Raw genomic sequence first — 23,340 nt, 5'->3', positions numbered from 1 at the left:
CTCAAACTTCCAACCTCAGGTGATCCACCTGCCTCAGCCTCCCAAAGTGCTGGGATTACAGGCGTGAGCCACCACACCCGGCCTGTAGATCATTTTCTTGCCATCATGGTACAAATGAGAGTTCTGTTTTATGGTAACTAAAAAAAGTTCTTTACTTATTTGTTATGATATGGGGTCTTTTGATGATTAGGGTAGGGCTTAGGATAAATACATCTTTTTTTTTTGAGACAGATTCTTAATTTGTCACCCAGGCTGGAGTACAGTGGTGTGATTTTTGTTCACTGCAAACTCCACCTCCAGGTTCAAGTGATTCTCATGCCTCAGACACCTGAGTAGCTGGGATTACAGATGCTCGTAACTACACCCAGCTAATTTTTGTATTTTTAGTAGAGACAGGGTTTCAGCATGTTGGCCAGGCTGGTCTCGAACTCCTGGCCTCAAGTAATCCACCTACCTCGGCCTCTCAAAGTACTGGTATTACAGGTGTGAGCCACCACACCTGGCCAGATTTAAATTTAAAGATTTAAATAAATCTTTACTTAAATAAGTTATTTATTTATTTTTATTTTGTATTTTTTTGACACAGAGTCTCGCTCTGTCACCCAGGCTGGAGTGCAGTGGTGCGATCTCGGCTCAACGCAACCTCCACCTCCTGGGTTCAAGCGATTCTCCTGCCTCAGCCTCCTGAGTAGCTGGGATTACAGGTGCCCGCCACCATGCCTGGCTAATTTTTGTATTTTTAGTACAGACAGGGTTTCACCATGTTGGCCAGGCTGGTCTCAAACTCCTGACCTCAAGTGATCTGCCTGCCTCAGCCTCGCAAAGTGCTGGGATTACAGGCATGAGCCATCGTGCCCGGCCAAAATAAGTTATTTAAATAAATAATTGTTTAAAGTATTTATTTTAAGATTTAAATAAATCCTAAAGGAAAACTGCAAATAATAGATAAGCAGTTTAGTTAATGAATGTTGTGTTTAGTAAAGATGAAAGTTGGACAAGATTAAATTTGAAGTGAAGTAATTGAATTAAAGAGCTTCTAGACGAGGGCTTTTCCCAGGACTTGCTAATGAATTGGATGTGGAGTATAGGGAAAGAGGAATCCAGGCTGACTTCTTTTTTTTTTTTTTTTTTTTTGGCGGGGGGATAGAATCTTGCTCTGTCACCAGGCTGGAGTGCAGTGGCATGATCTCAGCTCACTGCACCTCTGCCTCCCAGGTTCAAGCAATTCTCTGCCTCAGCCTCCCAAGTAGCTGGGAGTACAGGTGCATGCCACCACACTCAGCTAATTTTTGTATTTTTAGTAGAGACAGGGTTTCACCATGTTGGCCAGGATGGTCTCGATCTCCTAACCTCATGATCCCACCTCAGCCTCCCAAAGTGGTTGGATTACAGGCGTGAGCCGCTGCACCCGGCCCAGGCTGGCTTTTTACCCTGAACAATTGTTTGTGAATGGTGGTACCATTTAATGGAAAAAGGAAAACTGGAGAAGGAGCAGATTTTGGCAAGAAAAGACAGGAATCAAGTTAAATTCAAGAAGTCTATTATATATTCAAGTGGGAAATTCACTTGAATGTCCTCTGCTGGAGATACAGATGTCATCAACAAAAAGGTGTATTTAAAGCCCTGAGACCAGATGATTAACATTTAGAGAGTGAGAGTTAAATAGAGAAGATTCCCATGATCTATACATGAACTCTGAACTGAGTTCATATGCATTCCGACATTTAGAGATTGAAAAGGGAAAATGAAGCATCAAAAGAGATCGAGGCTGGGTGCAGTGGCTCATGCCTGTAGTCCCAGCACTTCGGGAGGCCGAGGTGGGAGAATCACTTGAGGCCAGGAGTTCAAGACCAACCTGCCCAACATGGCAAAACCCCGTCTCTACTAAAAATGCAAAAATTAGCCGGGCATGGTGGTACGTGCCTGTAATCCCAGCTACTTGGGTGGCTGAGGCCTGAGAATTGCTTCAACCCTGGAGGTGGAAGTTGCAGTGAGCTGAGATCACACCACTGTACTCCAGCCTGGGCGACAGAGCAAGACTCTGTCTCAAAAGAGAGAGAGTGAGATTGAGAAGGAGCAGCCCATAGTGTAAGAAGAAAACCAGGAGTTAAGTGAAGGAAGTATTTCAGGAAAGGAGTGATAGTTGTTTCAAATGCTACAGAGGACTGGGAATTGCCCGCTGGATTTGATAAAATGGTCTTTGGTGATCTTTGTGAAAGCTATTTTAGTATAGATAAGGGAGTAGAGATTGGAGTGGGTTATGTCCTTTGGACATTAAAAAAGATAGCCAGGCATGGTAGCTCTCACCTGATTCTAGTGGTACTTGGTAAAGTTATGGATGAAATAAGAGTGGCCTGGAGTTGATGACTTTTATAGTTGGGTAGTGAATACATGGGATGTTCATTGTATAGTTCTCGACTTCTTGAGTGTTTATGTCAATAAATTTGAAATTTTAGATTAAATGGACAAAATCCTGGAATTAAGGGTCTATGGAGAAGAGTGATTATTTTCAGGGACAGTGGGTAAAGAGGCAAGTGAGGATTTCAGGGCAGTGATTGGAGGTTTCTCTTGGGTGAAAGAATCATTAGAATAGGGATGTTTGAATAAGTAAGTAACCCAAAAAGATAGGAGGTGGTGGTTGCAAAGTAGGATACTTGGAATTGAGATTTTGGAGGTAGAAAAGTTTGTATTCACAAGGTCTAGAATATGACATTTGGAGAGGGTTTACATATGGGGTGGAGGAACTTATTGTTGGAAAAGAGAAGACCAAGTTACTGTTATATTAATTGCATTGATGTTGATGTCACCAAGAATAATAACAGGAGAAGTGGTGGAGAAAAAGCACAGTGAACTGGGTGCTACAATCTTTAGTGAGTAAAGAAGATATGTACCTTCCAAGGAGGAATAGCAGGTAGCATAATTCAGTAGCACATGCTACAAAGAAGCTGGAATGTTTTAGAAAAGGAAGGAAGAAGAAATCATGCACAAGTGGCATAGGAGTAAGGAAGAGATCTATTTTACCTCCAGGTTCTGGAACGTATGAGAATACAAAGTGCAGGGGGTAGGGTGTGGTGACTCACGCCTGTAATCCCAGCACTTTAGGAGGCTGAGGCAGGAGGATCACTTGAGCCCAGGAGTTTAAGACCAGGCTGGACAACATGGTAAAATACTGTCTTTACAAAAAATGTAAAAATTTTCCAGGTATGGTGTTGCGTGCCTGTAATCCTAGCTACTTGGGAGGCTGATGTGGGAGGATCACCTGAGCCCAGAAAGGTGGAGGCTGCTGTGAGCCATAATTGCGCCATTGCACTCCAGCCTGGGCAACAGAGTGATACCCTGTCTCAAAAAAAAAAAAAAAAAATGGAAAAAGTCTGCAGGGGGAGCAGGATTCTCAAGAAAGCCAGGCTTCATTCAGTTAGAGCAAAAAGGTAAAAGAAATTTTCAGAAGGGAAGTGCTGCACAGCTTTCTATGAGTGCTACTTGACTGTTTTATCCCGTTATCTTTCTTTTGATTCCTCACTTATTGCTGGCCTGATTTGGACATGGTACTAGACAGTACAGGCTATCAATGATCATTCACTGGACGAGTTATGCAGAAAGATGGGAACTCCTATGCCAGATGTGATTCTCACCTTTGCCCTTACAGTGACTCTTTATCATGGTTTCATTACCTTCAATAGCCCATGTAATAACCACTGTCAGTTGCCAGATGAGCTGTAAAGTATGCCACTCTTATGTTATATTCCTCGCATTGCTTCCTTCTCCCCCACCCCCAGCTTTATTGAACTATAATTGACAAGTAGGAATTGTATATACATCTAAGGTGTACAGCTTATGTTTTGATAATATGTATAAATTGTTGCATTGCTCCTTGTTAGGGCAAGGATGAGTAAATTTTTTTAAAAGTTGGAAAATTCACAGGGCCATCTTGACATAATCATTGGCAGTTAAAAGAAGTTACTCCAAAAATGGTATGTAGCTTATAACTCTGAGTAGTTAAGGCAGTACTTAGCATGTACCACATCAGCGATTCTGATTAAAGAAGACTTCTAAATATACAGCTTTCTGCAATGTGTCAGTGTTCTTGTCATGGAAAGATCTAATTATTTTAGTTTAATGTGAATTAAATCCTCTGATAGAATTAAGGCTGAAGGATAATTAGTATTTGATTTCATGATTAGCTTATCTTGTAAAATTTTCATGGGCCACATGGACTCCCTTAGAGACATCTGGCAGTCTTATGTCTACCCTTCTGTAAGCCCAGATAGAGGATGGGAAGCCAGAGTGTATTTGGTACTGGGCTGCAGCTAATGGATTAGGGTAAGTAACATTGAGCTGTCAACATGAGCGTACTGCTATGGCAAATGCCCCTTCCTAGGGTTACTTCAAGAGAAGATGAAGAGGAGTTGGACCTCGAACCAGAAATGCTTCTTACACTCTTTTTGTTCTCTTCTGTTTCAGTGATGACAGTATGGGCTATCAATATCCATTCACTCTACGAGTTGTGCAGAAAGATGGGAACTCCTGTGCTTGGTGCCCATGGTATAGGTAAAGTGACCTGCAAAAGAATTACTTTAGTAGAATTTCAGCTTTAGATATTATACAGTTTTCATAAGATTTCCAGTTTTGAGAAGTAAATAGTGAATAATGAGAAACTTAAGAATTGTGGCTGGGCACGGTGGCTCACGCCTGTAATCCCATCACTTTGGGAAGCCGAGGTGGGTGGATCACCTGAGATCAGGAGACCAGCCTAACCTAGTAAAACCTCGTCTCTACTAAAAATACAAAAATTAGCGGGGCGTGGTGATGCGTGCCTGTAATCCCAGCTACTTGGGAGACTGAGGCAGGAGAATCGCTTGAACCCAGGAGGCAGCGGTTCCAGTGAGCCAAGGTCACGCCACTGCACTCCAGCCCGGGCAACAAGAGCGAAACTCCGTCTCAAAAAATATTTTTCACTTCCTTTTGAGGTCAATAGATAAGTTTTGCTTTTGAGACTTAGCTGGTTTTATAAACTACAGTCCATACCAAATTCATAGCTTGTGATAAACATTTATTACTCTATAACCTCACCTCTCCTTTTTTGTGTTGTTTTATTTTGTTTTGAGATGGAGTCTCGTTCTGTCGCCCAGGCTGGGGTGCAGTGGCTCAATCTCAGCTCACTGCAACCTCTGCCTCCCAGGTTCAAGCAATTCTCCTGCCTCAGCCTCCCGAGTAGCCGGGACTACAGGTGCACACCACTGTACCCAGCTAATTTTTGTATTTTTAGTAGAAATGGGGTTTTGCCATGTTAGGCTGGTCTCAAACTCCTGACCTCAAGTGATCCACCCACCTCAGCCTCCCAAAGTGCTGGGATTATAGGTGTGAGCCACCACGCCAAGCCTCTCGTTAAATATAAGTAAGTTTGCCAGTTCTAAGCACAGTAGACCATAGTCTTTACTAGACCTTGCTGGAAATCTGTTCTTGGTTTTTAAAGAGTTACGGAGATTGATTGGTCATTGCTGTTACAACAGGGAAAGTGCCTAATGATACTAAAGTCCGCCTTTAGAGAACTGCAATAGACTTAGCAAACTGAGTCTAAAGTAGGCATTGGCCAGGCGTGGTGGCTCACGCGTGTAATCCTAGCACTTTGGGAGGTAGAGGCGGGCAGATCAAGAGGTCAGGAGATTGAGACCATCCTAGCTAACACGGTGAAACCCCGTCTCTACTAAAAATACAAAAAATTAGCCGGGTGTGGTGGCGGGCACCTGTAGTCCCAGCTACTTGGAAGGCTGAGGCTGGAGAATTGCTTGAACCCGGGAGGCGGAGCTTGCAGTGAGCTCAGATCGCACCACTGCACTCCAGCCTGGGCGACAGAGCAAGGCTCCATCTCAAGAAAAATAATAATAATAATAAAGTAGGCATTGGAACCATGACTTTATTATATCCTACCCCATTTCCCACCCCACCTCTGCAACTCTATAAATTTTTTTTTTTTTTTTTTTAAACAGAGTCTCACTCTGTCACCCAGGCTGCAGTGCAGTGGTGCAACCTCGGCTCACTACAACCTCCACCTCCCAGGTTCAAGCAATTCTCCCACCTCAGCCTCCCAAGTAGCTGGGATTATAGGTGCCTGCCACCATGCCTGGCTAATTTTTGTAGTTTTAGTAGAGACAGGGTTTCACCATGTTGGTCAGACTGGTCTCGAACTCCTGACCTCAGGTGCTCCACCCACCTCGGCCTCCCAAAGTGCTGGGATTACAGGCATGATCCACCATGCCCGGCCCCTGTAAACTTTTATATGCATTTATTTAATCTGCCATTTTACAGACAAGGAGCTAGGTGTTACACCAGATAAATTGTCCTACCTCAGAGCATTAAATAACTGAATTTGGAATTTCTTGAGTGCTGTAGTATCTCAAACAGGCAATTCCCATGTCATTTATTTGCCATAAAGTTCACATCTTCCTGTGATTAACAGGTGGTTATCAAGTACTTTGTAAAAATAAAGACTTGAAAAGTGAAAAGCATGATTCCCTGAAACTGTACTAATTATTAATAAGTATCCCTACATTTATCAGAGTCTGAAGTCAGAAGCCGATGACAAATTGTGAGGCCCAAGAGGAAAGCAGAAAAGTAGGAAGGGAGAATATTTTTTATTAAGAAAATTTAGATTCCTTCATAATTATTTCTTCCTCTGTGGATCTTTTCCCCCTTTTTAGATTTTGCAGAGGCTGTAAAATTGATTGTGGGGAAGACAGAGCTTTCATTGGAAATGCCTATATCGCTGTGGATTGGGACCCCACAGCCCTTCACCTTCGCTATCAAACATCCCAGGAAAGGGTAAGTATTTAGGGCCACCATAAAATGGTGGTTTTTATATGGGAAATTTCCACCAGTGTAACTATTATGCCATTTCTGTTTTAGACAATTTAAAAACAACCAGAAAAACCTTCATTGGCATCCTCTATGGCACCTAATATATTGACATGTTTGCTTGAGCTTTTTCATTTTCCAACTTCTGGAGTTCATTGTATTGGGGCATTGTCTTTGTCCATTTTGTGTTGCTATAACAGAGTACGTGAGGCTGGTAACTTGTAAAGAAAAGAGGTTTATTTAGCTTACTGTTCGGCAGCCTGGGAAGTTCAAGGACATGGTCCTGGCTTCTGGCAAAGGCTTCTGTGCTGCATCATAACATGGCAGAGAAGATCAAAGGAGAACAGACACAGGCAAGAGGGAGGACCAAACAGGAGGAAGATCCTCGCTTTCTAACAGCCCGCTCTCTTGGAAACTAAGTTCTCAGAAGGAGAACTCAACTACTACAAGAATGGCACCAACCATTTACAAGAGTTTCACCCCTATGACCCAAACACCTCCTACTAGGCCCCACCTCCTAACAACGCCACATTGGGAATCAGATTTCAACATGCATTTTGATGGAGACAAATAAACCATGTCCAAACTATAGCAGGCATTAAATTTCAAAAATATTAATAAGTGAACCTTGAAACAAAACTGTGTCTGGCCATGACATATCAATAAGCATCTCTCTGTTAAATATTATTGAAGTTGCAGCATTTGGTAACCACAGTTACTTAGTTCAAATGTGTCCCAGGGCTATAGCTGCTGCCTTTAATAGGCAGAGTGATCAGAAAAGTTACAGAAAGGATTGAAATGTTTCCATTTTGGGTACCTAAGAGCACATCTCAGTGGCCACTCTTCGCACTTCACATTCTTCTATTGTTGCTGTCTGGCCAGAGCAATTTTTAAATTTTGAAAATGTTGCTTCAGAAATAATTTTAACTCCATACCTAAAAATGTTTGCCTCAGGCAGTTTTTAATCAACCAAATATTATTTGAATGGTAAAGACATTAAGAATCTGATAGAGAGGTAAAAGCAACAGAGTCAAAGGAGTTCCTTAAGTCACATGAGGAATTGTAGTGGTTTTTGCATTTTTATGGCTCTTGATAGTTGGAAATTTCCTTTACTATTTTTTAAAGCATTCCCTTTGGATAAGTTAGTAACGGTAACTGACTTCTCTGTCTTGTTGTGCTATGGAGGACTGGGGAAACTACCAATTCTAGACCTAGTTTCTTATTTAGATCCCAAAATATGCCCCACACACCAAGGCTCCTGGGAGCCCTTTCTAGCCAGAAATAAGTATAATTTGTGGATACTTGTCAAATGAAAGATCACTAGGCTAAAGCTAAAGAAAGCTGAAGAGAAACTAATGTTCTAGATCATGCTCACTAGCAAGGAGGGAAAATTTTACTAGTTGATAGATTCATAAATCTTTGTCAGCACAAAATCTGACAAGACATTACTGTCAATGATGACAAATTATTTGGCTCTATAAATCTCTTCCCCTTTTTAACAAATCCAGTGTGCAATCGGAAAAGCTCTTTAGGACATCCTGCTTATAGGAAACGGCCTACGTGACCTGTTAAATCTCACCCTACTTCCACTTTCAGTGATGCACTTAGGATACCATGGAAGTGAAGGGCTATTGATGCCTTGCTAGGGAGTGGGGCCATATGACTAATCTGGGCTCCCCTACATGTAGGGTTTCTGCATGTGCTTAGAAAGTCATGTAGACAAAAGAGATACCGTGGTTTAAATTGGGATTATTGCCCATATACTTTATATTTTTTATTCCAGTGATTTCCCTTTTAGGAATTTATCTGAGGGGAGAATACTCTGTAATTACTCCATAATTTGCAGGCAAATATCATCATAGCATTTTTTAGGATAGCAAAAAGTTATTAACAACTTATATTTGTCTCACATTAGAGGAATGGTTAAATAAAGCATGGTGTATTCATTGGATAAAATAGAATGCGGTTGTTGAAAATGATTACCAGGAGTTTTTGCTAACATTTATGGGAACAAGCTTATGATATGTGAACATTTTTTAAAAAACAAGACATAAAGTTGCATATACTGGAAATAATACCTTCAATATTGAAAAAATACTATTTAGGAAAGAGGACAGAAGAAAATCTGCCAATATTTTGACAGTGGATGCCTTTGTAGTAAGAATATAATTAAGAATATAAAAGGATTCCCTGCCTTTTAACATTTTTCTCTGCTTTCCAACATGAATATTATACCTAGTAATCAGAAAAAAACAGAGAGGCAATCACTCTTATCCTTTACATTTCTCCTGTTTGGACCTCAGATTCCTCAGTAGAAAATTAAACTGGATGCCAGCCTGGGCAATATGATGTCACCCTGTCTTTACAAAAAATGCACAGATTAGCCAGGTGTGGTGGTGTGCACCTGTAGTCCCAGCTACTTGGGAGGCTGAGGTTGGAGGACTGCTTGAACCCAAGAGATCAAGGCTGCAGTGAGCTGTGATCTCGCCAGTGCACTCCAGCCTGGGTAACAGAGCAAGAACCTGTCTCAAAAAAACAAAAAAAGAAAGAAAAAAAGAAAATTAAGCTAGACAAATTCTTAGGCCACTCTCTTTTTTTCAGTAGTCTTCTATGAAAACTATTACTTCATTTCCTGTGTTTTGTGTTAAAGATGAGCTTTAAAGCAACTTTGAAAAAGAAGAGGGTGCCTATAAGTAATTTATAGATTATTTAAACAATAGTAGAGGATCTAAGCATAGATCCCAAGAGGTAAAGGGAATCTTTATCACTTTGGGAAATTTACTGATAAATAGAAATTATTGTCAGTACAGTCCACAAATATGTTTTTTATCAGCCTTCTTTCCTCCCTGTCTTCATCTAGCACTGTAGCCTGTGTTCCACAGAAAATATAGTCAATAAAAATCAACATTCTTTACTAGCTTACTCTAATTTGTGGTTGGCCATAAAGTATTCCTGGTAGAGATAATAGAGATAATATTTAACTGGCTATGAGAAAGGAAACACTATCGTATATGATACACCCCTTTTTCTACTCATTCCAACAACTGTGATACAGCATGTTTCCTTTTGAAGCACATCAGTTTTTTCCTTGAGTGACCAGTTCAAAAGATGATGACAGTTAATATCTTGTTACTACAGAATTTGTACTCAAAAAAGAAGTCTATAACCCAAGTCCAAGCCAGATTTCCTTTTCTAAAAAAAGAATTTTCCTCTAAGTTCCCCTTTTTAAATGAGCTCTTTAGCCTGAATAGTTATGCAGTGCTAGAACCTTAATTGCACTATCAAACCCAGCCTTGCTAGTTTATAGCAGCATTTGAGAGCCTCGTGACTCTCATATAGGGAAGAAGTCTCACCTGAAAACCCATTCTAAACTGAATGTCTTGAGCTGTGCCAATTTGTATTCCGACAGCCTAATGTTCCCATCATGAGTTTCAGGAAGGGAAATTCATGGAGGAAGTTCACCTCTGGAAGGGAGGAGCAATAAATAGGGTGGGTGATGGACATATGTGACGTTTGCCACAGAGAGGCAGTCAGTGTGGGCCTTGTGGTCTGGGCTCTGCTTTGGGACACAAATATATACTGTGTGAAGTCTCATGGTAGCATTCATAACCCTGATGCTTCACCCACCTTCCCATACATTAGAGGGACAAACAGAAGGATCCCAGCTCTATGATTCTTGATTGTTTGTCAGGTAGCAGCCAGGCATGGAGAGGAAAAAATTGTTTCTTTTCTGTTGCACTCTAGATCCTTCCTTCTCTCCTTCTTCTTCATTCTGCACCACCCCCAACTTACATCCCTGCACCCCGCCCATTCTTTGCTCTCTGTCCTTTCTTATACTTAACTCCTCCTTGCTCCACAGCCTAACATGCTGATTAACAGGACCCCAAAGGTTTGGGTGAGTATTAGGGGCCTTCTCAACAAAAGCAGCACACTCTTTTGAGCTTGCTCTTCCTTTTGTTGCCATCTCAGATAAAAAGGCCCCATGAGGGAGGAGACAGATAATTATAGACTTGGTATTCTGATAACTCTGTGTTACATGGAATCAGATGCAAATGAGTTGTACCCTGTGGGGTTTCATGCTCTGCTGTGTTGTCTTCTCATGGTGAGCTTTTCTGTGCCCTTATTTCATCCAGCTCTGGTTTCTGTGTTTCATGTTATTTCTCCTAGCCTCTGTAAAGTCTGCAGCATACTAATAATGCTCTGGCTTTCTGATTAAAAATAAATGGCTTACTATCAGCACCCCTGGCTTGAGGGCCAGCTCACATGTAATCCCTTATAGGATTCCAAAGTTGTTAAATAAATGCAATTCTTTTTGTTTTTGTCATTTTGAAGCATTCAAAAATTTTTCAAGAAAAGCTATGGTCATATAAATAGAAATTTTATCCAGAATGTTACCGATGTAACATTTGTGAATAAATGTATAGGTGCTGTATTTGCTCAGACTCTAGTTTGGGTTGTGTTTTCTTTTCCCTTTTTTTTGAGTCAGGGTCTCTCTCTGTCATCCAGGCTGGAGCGCAGTGGTGTAATCACAGTTCACTGCAACCTCTACCTCCCAGGCTCAAGCAATCCTCCTGAGTAGCTGGGACTACAGACATGTACCACAATGCCCAGCTAATTTTTAGATTTTTCTTTTACAGAGACAGGGTCTCACTCTTTTGACCAGGCTGGTTTTGAACTCTGGACTCAAGCAATTACCCCACCTCGGCCTCCTAAAGTGCTGGGATTACAGGCATGAGCCACCATACCCAGCCAGTTGTATTTTCTTTTTCCTTATATAGAGTAAAATAAGGGTGAGTGACCAAGAGGTTGATGCATACCTAGATCACCACTTTAAATGCCTTCCCACGCACCCCTTTCCTCCTGTTCCCTCTACCTGCAGGTTGTAGATGAGCATGAGAGTGTGGAGCAGAGTCGGCGAGCGCAAGCCGAGCCCATCAACCTGGACAGCTGTCTCCGTGCTTTCACCAGTGAGGAAGAGCTAGGGGAAAATGAGATGTACTACTGTTCCAAGTGTAAGACCCACTGCTTAGCAACAAAGAAGCTGGATCTCTGGAGGCTTCCACCCATCCTGGTATGTTACAGTCCTGCCTCTGAGAGAGCAGGAATCTGGCATAAAAGAAAGAAGACATGAACAAACAGGAGGTTTTGTTATTTTTGAGAATAAGACCTTTCCTGCAGCAGTGTTTAAAACACTTTCTGTACAAGCTTTTTATGTTGAATACAGAGATGAATCTTTCTACAAATATTTTGTAGTTCTTTTTCCTAAAGAGCTTATAACCTAGAAGATCAATCGTGTAGACCAGTAACTGCAATTCAGTGCAATGTGAGAACTGCCACAAGGGGTACAACGTGGTGAATTTGAACTTCAAGAGAGGGTAAACTTCTGGCTCTGTGGAGAGAGGAAGCTTAGGCTAACCCTTTGTGGACTCTAGAAGAGCAACTGAGCCTGGAGCCCCCAACACCCACTGCACATAGTCATGTGGCTATGGCACACTGCTGAGTTGAGTGTGTGTACACAAGCACACCAGTGCACTAGGGCCTGTGTGTTCTTTTAGATTTAATTTACTTCTGCCTTCTCCCTTTATGGATTAGGAGACTGTCCTGTTGTTTGTCAGGAGAGTTTGAAGTGACAAATCTTCCTATTCATTAAGATCAGTGTAACTGTAAGGTACTGGCATATTTTAATTCAGATATTTATTTATTTATTTATTTATTTATTTATTTATTTTGAGACAGGGTCTCACTGTGTCACCCAGGCTGTAGTGCAGTGGTGTAATCTCAGCTCACCGCAACCTCCACCTCTCGGGCTCAAGTGATTCTCTTGCCTCAGTCTCCTGAGTAGCTGAGATTACAGGCATGCACCACTACCACCCGGCTAATTTTTGTACTTTTAGTAGATATGGGGTTTCACCATGTTGGCCAGGCTAGTCTTGAATTCCTGACCTCAGGTGATCTGCCCACCTTGGCCTCCCAAAGTGCTGGAATTACAGGCGTGAGCCACCGTGCCCAGCCATGTTTTCTTATTCTATTCATGTCTCTGTCATACTACTCTGTGAAGCTGAATGTAGGTTTTTCTTAGACCAGAACAGCTTCCCAGGGAATGATGCACAAGAAATTAATAACATTGGTTGTTAGCTAGCTCCACAGATAGGAACTAGAGGGAAGGGGCAGGCTTGGAGACAAGGTGGGTGGGGAGGAGGTGGAGACTTTTTTTTTTTTTTTTTTGAGACGGAGTCTCACTCTGTCGCCCAGGCTGGAGTGCAGTGGCACGATCTCAGTTCACTGCAAGCCTCACCTCCTGGGTTCATGCCATTCTCCTGCCTCAGCCTCCTGAGTAGCTGGGACTACAGGCGCCCACCACCACGCCTGGCTAATTTTTTGTGTGTTTTTTATTTATTTATTTATTTATTTTTAGTAGAGATGAGGTTTCACTGTGTTAGCCAGGATGGTCTCGATCCACCCGCCTTGGCCTCCCAAAGCGCGGGGTTTATAGGCGTGAGCCACTGCGCCTGGCTGACGGGGAGACCTTTTAAAAAAAATTGAGGTATAATTAGCATACAATTAAAAGCATAGATTTTTAATATCCAGTTTGATGAATTTTAACAAGTATATATTTTCATATAATCATCACATAAAACAAGCAGAGCAGTCATGTAGACCAGTAACTGCAATTCAGTGTGATGTGAGAACTGCCACAAGGGGTACAATGTGGTGAATTTGAACTTCAGGAGAGGGTGAACTTCTGGCTCTGTGGAGAGTGGAAGCTTAGGCTAACCCTTTGTGGACTCTAGAAGAGCAACTGAGCCTGGAGGCAGTACCCACTGCGCAGTCACGTGGCTGTGCCACACTGCTGAGTTGAGTGTGTGTGCACAAGCACACCAGTGCACTGGGGCCTATGTAGAGGCCTTTATGAAACCATATTTTTGAAGTCTTTAAAAAATAATGAAGAGTAAATGTTCTGTTATATATTCCCAAACATTCACATGTATTTGACTTGTTTTTTCCATGTAAATTTTGTATCTTCAGAACCCTTTAATGCAGATGTTTTCTACCTTTACTTCTCCAGATTATTCACCTTAAGCGATTTCAATTTGTAAATGGTCGGTGGATAAAATCACAGAAAATTGTCAAATTTCCTCGGGAAAGTTTTGATCCAAGTGCTTTTTTGGTACCAAGAGACCCGGCTCTCTGCCAGCGTAAACCACTCACACCCCAGGGGGATGAGCTCTCTGAGCCCAGGATTCTGGCAAGGGAGGTGAAGAAAGTGGATGCGCAGAGTTCGGCTGGGGAAGAGGACGTGCTCCTGAGCAAAAGCCCATCCTCACTCAGCGCTAACATCATCAGCAGCCCGAAAGGTGAGGCCTGGGGGCCTTATGCAGGTGCTTTCTTGGGACTCCTGTAGGCTACATATGTTTCTCTGTCTTCTGTTCTGGAACATCAGGTTGGTTGGGTGGAAAGAACCTATCTGGAATCAGACCTATCTGTATTTGAGCTATGTAAGTTTTAGCAAGAGGTTCAGCCTCCCTGAATCTATTTTCTCATCTGTAAAATGGAGATAATGCCAGGTTTACGGAGTTGAGAGTGACACATGGAGAGTAAAGCACTTCACACAGTGCCTGATATACGGTAAACAGGAATGGTAGCTGCTATCTTGTCCCCTTATAGCAAAAGTTCTGAGGTTCCCCATCTTTCAGGGGGTCTAGAGGATCAAAACTCTTTTTTTTTTAATTTATTTTATTTTTTATTTTTTTGAGACAGGGTCTCACTCTGTCACCCAGGCTGGAGTGCAGTGGTGCAACACAGATCACAGCTCACTGCAGCCTCTACCTCCTGGGGTCAATCAATCCTCCCACCTCAGCCTCCTGAGTAGCTGGGACTACAGGCATGCACCACTGCACCTGGCTAATTTTTGTATTTTTTGTAGAGATGGTGCTTTGCCATATTTCCCAGGCTGGGCTCGAACTCCTGTGCCCAAGTGAACCTCCTGCTTCAGCCTCCTAAAGTGCTGGGATTACAGGTGTGAGCCACTGTGCCTTGCCCAAAACTATTTTCATAAAAATACTAAGACAATATGTGCCTTTTCACTTTTATTCTCTCACAAATGTACAATGGTGTGAGAGATAACATGACATGGAATAATATCGTCACTTTGACAGTGAAGTCTGTGCTAATGTATTGTACTTTTTCATTCCTTAGTTTTAATTTCTAATATGGGAAATATTGATAGATAAAATTCACATAAAAGTTCTAAAGGTTCTCAATAATTTTTAAAGGTATAAAAGGGGGTATGGGTAAGAGGCTATAACCAAAAAGTTTAAAGCCTTACAGGATTTTTGTGAGACATAGAGGTAACAATGGACAGCAACAAATTCCCAGTACCATGCCTAACAATAGGAAGTACTCAGTAAATGGTGGTCACATTTTTTGTCTAATTTTACAAAGGAGAGGAATATGTATTTGGAAAACTCCTTACTCTAATAGTTAGATTTTTTTCAACTGAATCTGACATAAATCATCTTTCTGCTATTTTCTGAGTCCCTATAATGTACTTTACATTTTCAGGACATTGTTGCTTATAGGGACTTGGCATTGAAGAAGACAAAAATGTAACTTACTGGCTACATAATAGGAACTAAAGAGTAGCCAGTCACGACTGCCCTGTCTTTACCTTTGTGTGTACAGTTGTGAAGCTAACCTCAGAGGTAGCATTTGGGGCTGGCTTACTTTGTGGCATTTGAATTTGTGAATCTTTTCTTCTGTCCTGTTCCCAGGTTCTCCTTCTTCATCAAGAAAAAGTGGAACCAGCTGTCCCTCCAGCAAAAACAGCAGCCCTAATAGCAGCCCACGGACTTTGGGGAGGAGCAAAGGGAGGCTCCGGCTGCCCCAGATTGGCAGCAAAAATAAACTGTCAAGTAGTAAAGAGAACTTGGATGCCAGCAAAGAAAATGGGGCTGGGCAGATATGTGAGCTGGCTGACGCCTTGAGTCGAGGGCATGTGCTGGGGGGCAGCCAACCAGAGTTGGTCACTCCTCAGGACCACGAGGTAGCTTTGGCCAATGGATTCCTTTATGAGCATGAAGCATGTGGCAATGGCTACAGCAATGGTCAGCTTGGAAACCACAGTGAAGAAGACAGCACTGATGACCAAAGAGAAGATACTCGTATTAAGCCTATTTATAATCTATATGCAATTTCGGTAAGTGGTTTATTATATGGTTTTCAGAGAGTGGTCTGTGTTTTGTTCACTTGTCTTCATGTATTCATCAGCAAGTATTTTTTTCAGGTCCTGCTTATTTCCTAGCATTGAGCTTAGTGATAGACAAAGTTAACATAGAAATCTTGGCCTGCCCAGGTGTGGTGACTCACACCTGTAATCAATCCCAGCACTTTAGAAGGCTGAGGCAGGAGGATCGCTTGAGCCCAGGAGTTTGAGACCAGCCTGGCCCCATCTCTAGAAATAATTTTAAAATGGAGCGAGGTATGGTGGCATGTGCCTGTGGTCCCAGCTACTTGGAAGGCTGAGGCAAAAGGATCACCTGAGCCCAGGAGGTCAAGTCTTTAGAGAGTTGTGATCACTCGACTGCACCCCAGCCTGGGTGATAGAGCAAGTCCCTGTCTCAAAATAATAATAATAATAATAGTAATTACAATTATAAAATGATTGTTTATCCACACAAGACTTAGAGCTTATGACTTTTGTATTTTGCTTTTTGCTTATTTTGGTTTTAGAAAAAGTTAGAGGGTTCTAAAATATTTTTTCACCTGCTGATCATTTACATGATCAGTGTTCTCCTGCTCAGATCCTAGTGCTATACCCTGGCCATAGTACAGTTAACTGCTAACATACCTCCACTCTCTTATCTCTTACAGTGCCATTCAGGAATTCTGGGTGGGGGCCATTACGTCACTTATGCCAAAAACCCAAACTGCAAGTGGTACTGTTACAATGACAGCAGCTGTAAGGTAAACATTCTCAGTCTTTGAATGAAAGTTAGAAACAGAATATCAACAGAACTGGGGAACATTTGTTGAAATAATGGACTATCTCTTGAATAGGAAATAGATATTTCTGTTAGAATCAATATATAGATGCTGTCAGTATTAAAGGAACAAAAGTTATATGCAGAGTAGGGAATGAAAACATGAGTAGTGAGGAAAAATAAAGAGTTAGTTGACTGGGTGCAGTGGCTCATGCCTGTAATCCCAGCACCTTGGGAGGCTGAGGCAGGCTTAGGAGGTGGATCACTTGATGTCAGGAGTTCAAGACCAGACTGGCCAACATGGTGAAACCCCATCTCTACTAAAAATACAAAAATTAGTTGGGCGTGTTGGCGCGTGCCTCTAATCCCAGCTACTCGGGAGGCTGAGGCAGGAGAATGGCTTAAACCTGGGAGGTGGAGGTTGCAGTGAGCCAAGACTGCGCCACTGCACTCCAGCCTGGGCAACAGAGCAAGACTCTGTCTCAAGAAAAAAAAAAAACAGGAGGTAGTTAATGCAAAAACTCCTATCTTCTAGACTGTCAGAATTTGATGGGGTTGGGCCGAACACAGTGGCTCACGCCTGTAATCCCAGCACTTTGGGAGGCCAAGGCAGGCGGATCATGAGGTCAGGAGATCGAGACCATCCTGGCTAATATGGTGAAACCCCGCCTTTACTAAAAGTACAAAAAATTAGCCAGGCGTGATGGCACGCGCCTGTAGTCCCAGCTACTTGGGAGGCTGAGGCAGGAGAATCGCTTGAACCCAGGAGGCAGAGGTTGCAGTGAGCTGAGATCGCACCAGTGCACACCAGCCTGGTGACAGAGCGAGACTCCATCTCAAAAAAATAAATAAATAGAATTTGATGAGGTTTTAGGTCATTCTTTTTTGACTTGTCTATGGTCAAAATATTTTCCCCAAAGCAAACATTGGAAATAATGGGGCTCATCTTAAAGGGGCAGGTGTGAGACAGCCAAACTAGTGAGTTTATTGGAAGCAATCAGGTTTAGTAATTACAGAGGGTTGGTCTTCCCTTTCCTGGCAAGGATTTAGAGCCATAGTCGTGATGGCTTTTGGTTAAAGGTTTTTCTTGCCCTTTCAGGAACTTCACCCGGATGAAATTGACACCGACTCTGCCTACATTCTTTTCTATGAGCAGCAGGGGATAGACTATGCACAATTTCTGCCAAAGACTGATGGCAAAAAGATGGCAGACACAAGCAGTATGGATGAAGACTTTGAGTCTGATTACAAAAAGTACTGTGTGTTACAGTAAAGCTACCACTCTGGCTGCTAGACAGCTTGGCGGTGAGGGAGATGACTCCTTGTAGCTGACATTTGGCAAAAGCGTCACTGAAAGGCAAGCTAAATGTAGTTATTTTATCCTGTGGCCCTGAAGCACAAAATAAAAATTCTAATTAAAATAGTTAACTTTAAGAGTAGTAATCATTTTATTTTGAAGTCTCATACAAGCTCTCCGATAGAGAACTTTCAGGCAGATCCCACCATTAGCCTGTAAACAAAAGGTTTGGCACCAGCCACCTGGGACCAAATAAGAATTCAATTGTGCTTGTCCAGATATGAACAAATATGTAGTGAGTATAGAGTTTACCAATAATCATAACAAATATTAAAGATTTCCTTGGAGTCAAAGTAAAAAACAAACAATTATAATGTTGTCTAGGGACGACATGATATGCTACCTCCTTTTTCCTGAAGTTTTATTCCATTATATTGACAAGATGGAGAAAGCAAGATCACGAAGGTGTGCAAATGATTCTTAAGGCATGGACGAGGATTTTTCAATTTATTTTTTAAACTGTTTCCATACCCTTTCTTTGTCTTTCTTGCTTTTTGTTTTTGCCGTTGTATTTATGTTTGAGACACAACCAGTCATTGGTGGCAGGGGCATATAGTGGTCAGTCTGAAAGGGAGGCTCTCTTAAGAGCTGTATGCCTTCCACCCAGAGCCTTGTGGGAGACCCAGTAGAAAGAAACAGCATCCTGGGAAATCCAGCTACCATGGCCCTCCCAGTGGAGGCATCTTACATTTAGGATACTTCAAGTATCCTCAGAAATGTATTCTGCACCCCCGGCCCCACCCATGCTGAGGGAAGGGGAGCAGTTGCCAATATTTGCACCATCTTCACATGCACCTGTTGCAACAAGAGCTTCTGGGAAGGTAAGTGGCATTGGAGCTAGATCACGTTTCACAATTAGTGGTTGTTCTTTTCCGTGTTTGTCTTGCACTTTAAAAAAGAGAGAACACATGCAAATGAACTTGCTTGTGTGTATTTGATGGCTCTAAGGGCTATAAATTACAAACAAAACACATCCCAGACATTAGGAGTTCATAAGTGTATTTAATGAAATTGGTGGTTTTAGGAAGTCAACTTTAGTTTTGCTTTGTTTGCATGTCCACTAATTTTTTTATTTTGATATTTGTCTTTTTTTTAAATTTTACAGTAGTCATCGAAAGTTATGTTTCTTTGCTTACTTCATTTTTTTCTCTAATCAAGACTGGAACAAAAGTATAAATATTATTTATTTCAGGTAGCATTTTTTTCATGTAGTTTTTTAATATATACTTGAAGGAAATGTTTCACCTTATTTTTGGTCTTTGTTTATTCATTTAGACCCTGCAAGTTGATTCTCATTAATTGTCAGATTCCACTACCCTTTCTTCCTCATAGATAGTAATTACCAATGTAACTAAGTATTTGTGTTCTGATATCTGAGGCCAGTAACTATTAATATCTGGTTCTCAGAGCATTTGGAAAGGTTATCTTAAATGGCTACCTAAATTGAAATACTTTTCAGAAAAAATATAATTGCAAGTAGGTAGGACTGGCCTAAATTGTCTAATGTAATAAAGTCAGACAAAATGCATACTTTATAGTTTCAAGATTTTCAGTATATAAAATCTGTCCATTCCCATTAAAAAGTGGAAGATTTTAAATAATTTCTTTACAGATGTTTTATTTAAGCAGGTAGCTCAATCTACTAATGTTGTTTGATCTGTGTTTGTTATACTGGTTGTAATTAATTTTTTTAATTCATGAACTAGCAGAAAATTTATTAAATTAACTATTAACTACATTCACCTTGTAAATTACTGTATAAAACTTGTTGACAATGCACTGACTTTAGAAAGATGTTAATGTACATAAATAGAGTGTAAATAAAATAGTGTTGATGTACCGAAATATGAACTGTATAAAAAGTATTGGTAATTGTATATGGGGTGTACCTGTTTATCTGTAACTATTATCCAAACAAATTAAATACTGTGGATGCCTCCATGTGCTGTTTTTCCTCATACAAGTAAACACAGAAAGACAAATTCTTCAGCCTCCCTCTCTGTGATCCTGTTTTAATTCTCCTACTTGAATAATTTCTTTCTGACTTACAGAGGGGATGCTTCATCTCTGAGGTTGGAAACTCTGTAGAGCAGGATTCCCGAACTCCTGGGCTACAGACCAGTACCATCCGTGGCCTGTTAGGAACTGGGCTGCACAGCAGGAGGTGAGCGGCAAGCTGTATTTAGAGCCGCTCCCCCTTGCTCCCATTACCACCTGAGCTCTGCCTCTGTTAGATCAGCAGCGGCATGCCATTCTCACAGGAGAACGAACCCTATTGTGAACTGTGCCTGCTAGCAATCTAGGTTGTGTGCTCCTTATGAGAATCTAATGCCTTATGATTTGAGGTGGAGCAGTTTTATCCTGAAACCACTCCCCCCATCCCCCAGTCCGTGGAAAAATTGTCTTCCACAACACCAGTCCCTGGTGCCAAAAAGGTTGGCAACCACTGATGTAGAGGGTAGAACAAGATCCCTCCAGTGACCAGGTGACTTTAAACATGGCTCACATCCCTTTTAGAAAGTTATGGCAGGGAAGCAAGTAGAGAGCAGGTGGTAAACTGAGGATTGGTGCCTACATTGGTACCTACAGTGGGTCCTACGGTCATTTTTGTGCAGATCAGGAGATGAGGTGAAGAGAAGGAAAGCTCATTTGCATAATGCCTTGAAATGACCCTAGGTTTCTAGGGAGCACCGAGAAACCAGAGATGTCCCTAGTTGTCTGTCTGGGAGATCCAAGGAGACAGTTGGCAGTGTTGAGAAGAGATGAAGGTGACAGCTGTAGGTCCTTCACCCTCAGCTTCTATTTGTTCACCTATAAAATTAAAATACCGAACACTCAGGCTTGTAAGAATTAAATGAAGGACACAAATGCCTGGCACAGTTTCTTGGTAAGTGCTCAATCCAACGATACTCAATCCTATTTTACAAAGAGGGTTTTTTTTGTTTGTTTTGTTGTTTGTTTTTTTACCTCCTTGCTATTCTGATGCTAAAAGAGTTTAATAGTCCTCTGTTCACATTTTCCAAAAACAAGAATACACATTAAAAATGTATAAAATGGACCAGGCCCAGTGGCTCACGCCTGTAATCCCAGCACTTTGGAAGGCCAAAGCAGGTGGATCACCTAAGGTTGAGAGTTCAAGACCAGCCTGACCAACATGGAGAAACCCCGTCTCTACTAAAAATACAAAATTAGCCGGTCGTGATGGTGCATGCCTGTATCCCAGCTACTTGGGAGGCTGAGGCAAGAGAATTGCTTGAACCCGGGAGGCAGAGGCTGCAGTGAGCCGAGATCACGCCATTGCACTCCAGCCTGGGAAACGAGCGAAACTCCGTCTCAAAAAAAAAAAAAAAAAAAAAATGTATAAAATGAAACATGTTGAATCAGCAGCAGTGGCAGCTTGTTTAAGGAAAGGAACAAACAGAAAATTAATACAGAAAGTCAAAAAATGAAGCACAACTCTTTTAAGTGCCAGTCTGTTTTTAGGTTTCCTTTTTTTTTTTTTTTTTGAGACGGAGTTTCACTGTCGCCCAGGCTGGAGTGCAGTGGCGCAATCTCGGCTCACTGCAAACTCCACCTCCTAGGTTCACACTTTTTTTTTTTTTTTAAATAGAGACAGGGTCTCTGTTGCCCAGGCTGGAATACAGTGAGGTAATCATGGCTCACTGCAGCCTCAACCTCCCAGGCTCAAGCAATCTTCCCACCTCAGCCTCCCCAGTAGCTGGGACCACAGATGTGCGCCACCACACCCAGCTAATTTTTGTATTTTTTGTAGAGATGGGGTTTCACCATGTTGCCCAGGCTGGTCTCGAACTCCTCGGCTTAAGCTATCTGCCCACCTCAGCTTCCCAAAGTGCAGGGATTACAAGTGTGAGCTGCCATGGCTGGCCAAGGCTGTCTTTTAAAAAGCTAAAAATGGGCTGGTTCAAGACCAGTCTGAGCAATATGGTGAGACCTCATTTCTACTAAAAAAAAAAAAAAAATCAGCTGGGTGTGGTGGCCCATGCCTGTAGTCATCCCAGCTACTCGGGAGGCTGAAGTGGGAGGATCGCTCAAACCCAGAAGGTTGAGGTTGCCTTGATTGTGCCACTGCATTCCAGCCTGGGTGACAGTGAGACCTTGTCTCAAAAAGCCTCGGAAGGAGTGGCCTAGGGAGATGAGCAAGCATTTTGTTTCTAGTTTCTGAATGGCCCTGTGCGTTGAGAGAGGTCTTCGGCCTCCCAGCCTCCCTGGCTGAAGGTGGTGATTCTGCATGGAGTCTCTCCACCACTTGGTGGCATTGCTCACAGTGACTTCTTACTTCTAAACACCATTGAATTGGAGCAAGTAGATGATTTGCCACATTTTTCCCAGCTAGTTTGGAGGCTGAATACAGAATTTTACTGGGACACACCAGAATGTGTAAGTTGGGGAGCAGCGATCCCAGTTTCTCTTGATAATGTACCAACGGCTTCCTTAGTATTGAAATCACAAAGTCAGAAATGCACACACCTCTATGATCAGAGATCCATACAGGAGAGAGCAACAAAAAGAGGCCTTTTAAGTTTGCCAGACTTCCTGACCAGTGGGAAGCAAGAGAGTAGATAAGTGTGCAGCAGTCACAAACCCAGGCCTATAAGAACCTGGTTGGGAATAGAATGTAAGAGAATGGGGAGCAATGGGGACTCTAGTGTGTTCTAGGCACATGCCCATCTAAAGGCTCCATGTGACTGTTGTCCTGCAGAAATGTGGGCCCCAGTGTTCACCAAACCTTTTTTTTTGTTTTGTTTTTCCCATGAAGAGAAGCCAGAAACCCAGATATTAATACAAAGTATCCAGTTTAGAAGCGTTGGTAAATTTTTTTAACTTTGAACATTGTGCTGCCCAAAGAAGGTATCTGCAAGCCAGGTACAAACCAGCAGTTCATGCCCTCTGGTGAGCAGAAAGGTCATAGACTTTGAGCCCATTATGTCGGAGGTCACATTCTAGTTCTGCTGTTGCAACAGCTGTAAATGAAAGTTTTCAGATTTCTAACGCCCAGTGAAAATACCACTTCATTTCCAAAGGTTATTAAAAGGAATAGATCATGTATGTAAGTAAGCACAGAGCTTGCCACCTATTAGGTACTCAAAAGCATTCTTCCCTCACTTAAGGAAACAATACAGGCATAATATA

The 23,340-nt window shown here is 42.0% G+C and overlaps 1 protein-coding gene across 19 annotated transcripts in view; it reads left to right on the top strand.

Annotated features, from left to right (window-relative positions):
• Positions 1-20,130, top strand: part of USP32 (ubiquitin specific peptidase 32) — a 214,314-nt gene extending 194,184 nt beyond the window's left edge. For all 19 annotated transcript variants that reach the window (XM_063799084.1, XM_063799082.1, XM_063799080.1 and 16 more), the window contains 7 exons: positions 4,462-4,548; positions 6,699-6,819; positions 11,732-11,923; positions 13,919-14,207; positions 15,624-16,048; positions 16,723-16,815; positions 17,932-20,130. In XM_063799084.1, the coding sequence (XP_063655154.1) occupies positions 4,462-4,548; positions 6,699-6,819; positions 11,732-11,923; positions 13,919-14,207; positions 15,624-16,048; positions 16,723-16,815; positions 17,932-18,105 (1,381 nt within the window). In that variant the 3' untranslated portion in view covers positions 18,106-20,130. The remainder of the gene's footprint in view (positions 1-4,461; positions 4,549-6,698; positions 6,820-11,731; positions 11,924-13,918; positions 14,208-15,623; positions 16,049-16,722; positions 16,816-17,931) is intronic.
• The last annotated feature ends 3,210 nt before the right edge of the window (positions 20,131-23,340 follow it).

Source organism: Pan troglodytes, chromosome 19, assembly GCF_028858775.2.
Source record: "Pan troglodytes isolate AG18354 chromosome 19, NHGRI_mPanTro3-v2.0_pri, whole genome shotgun sequence".
NCBI lineage: Eukaryota > Metazoa > Chordata > Mammalia > Primates > Hominidae > Pan > Pan troglodytes.
The sequence above is the reverse complement of the archived record's forward strand: the minus strand, read 5'-3'. Positions and strand labels throughout refer to the sequence as shown.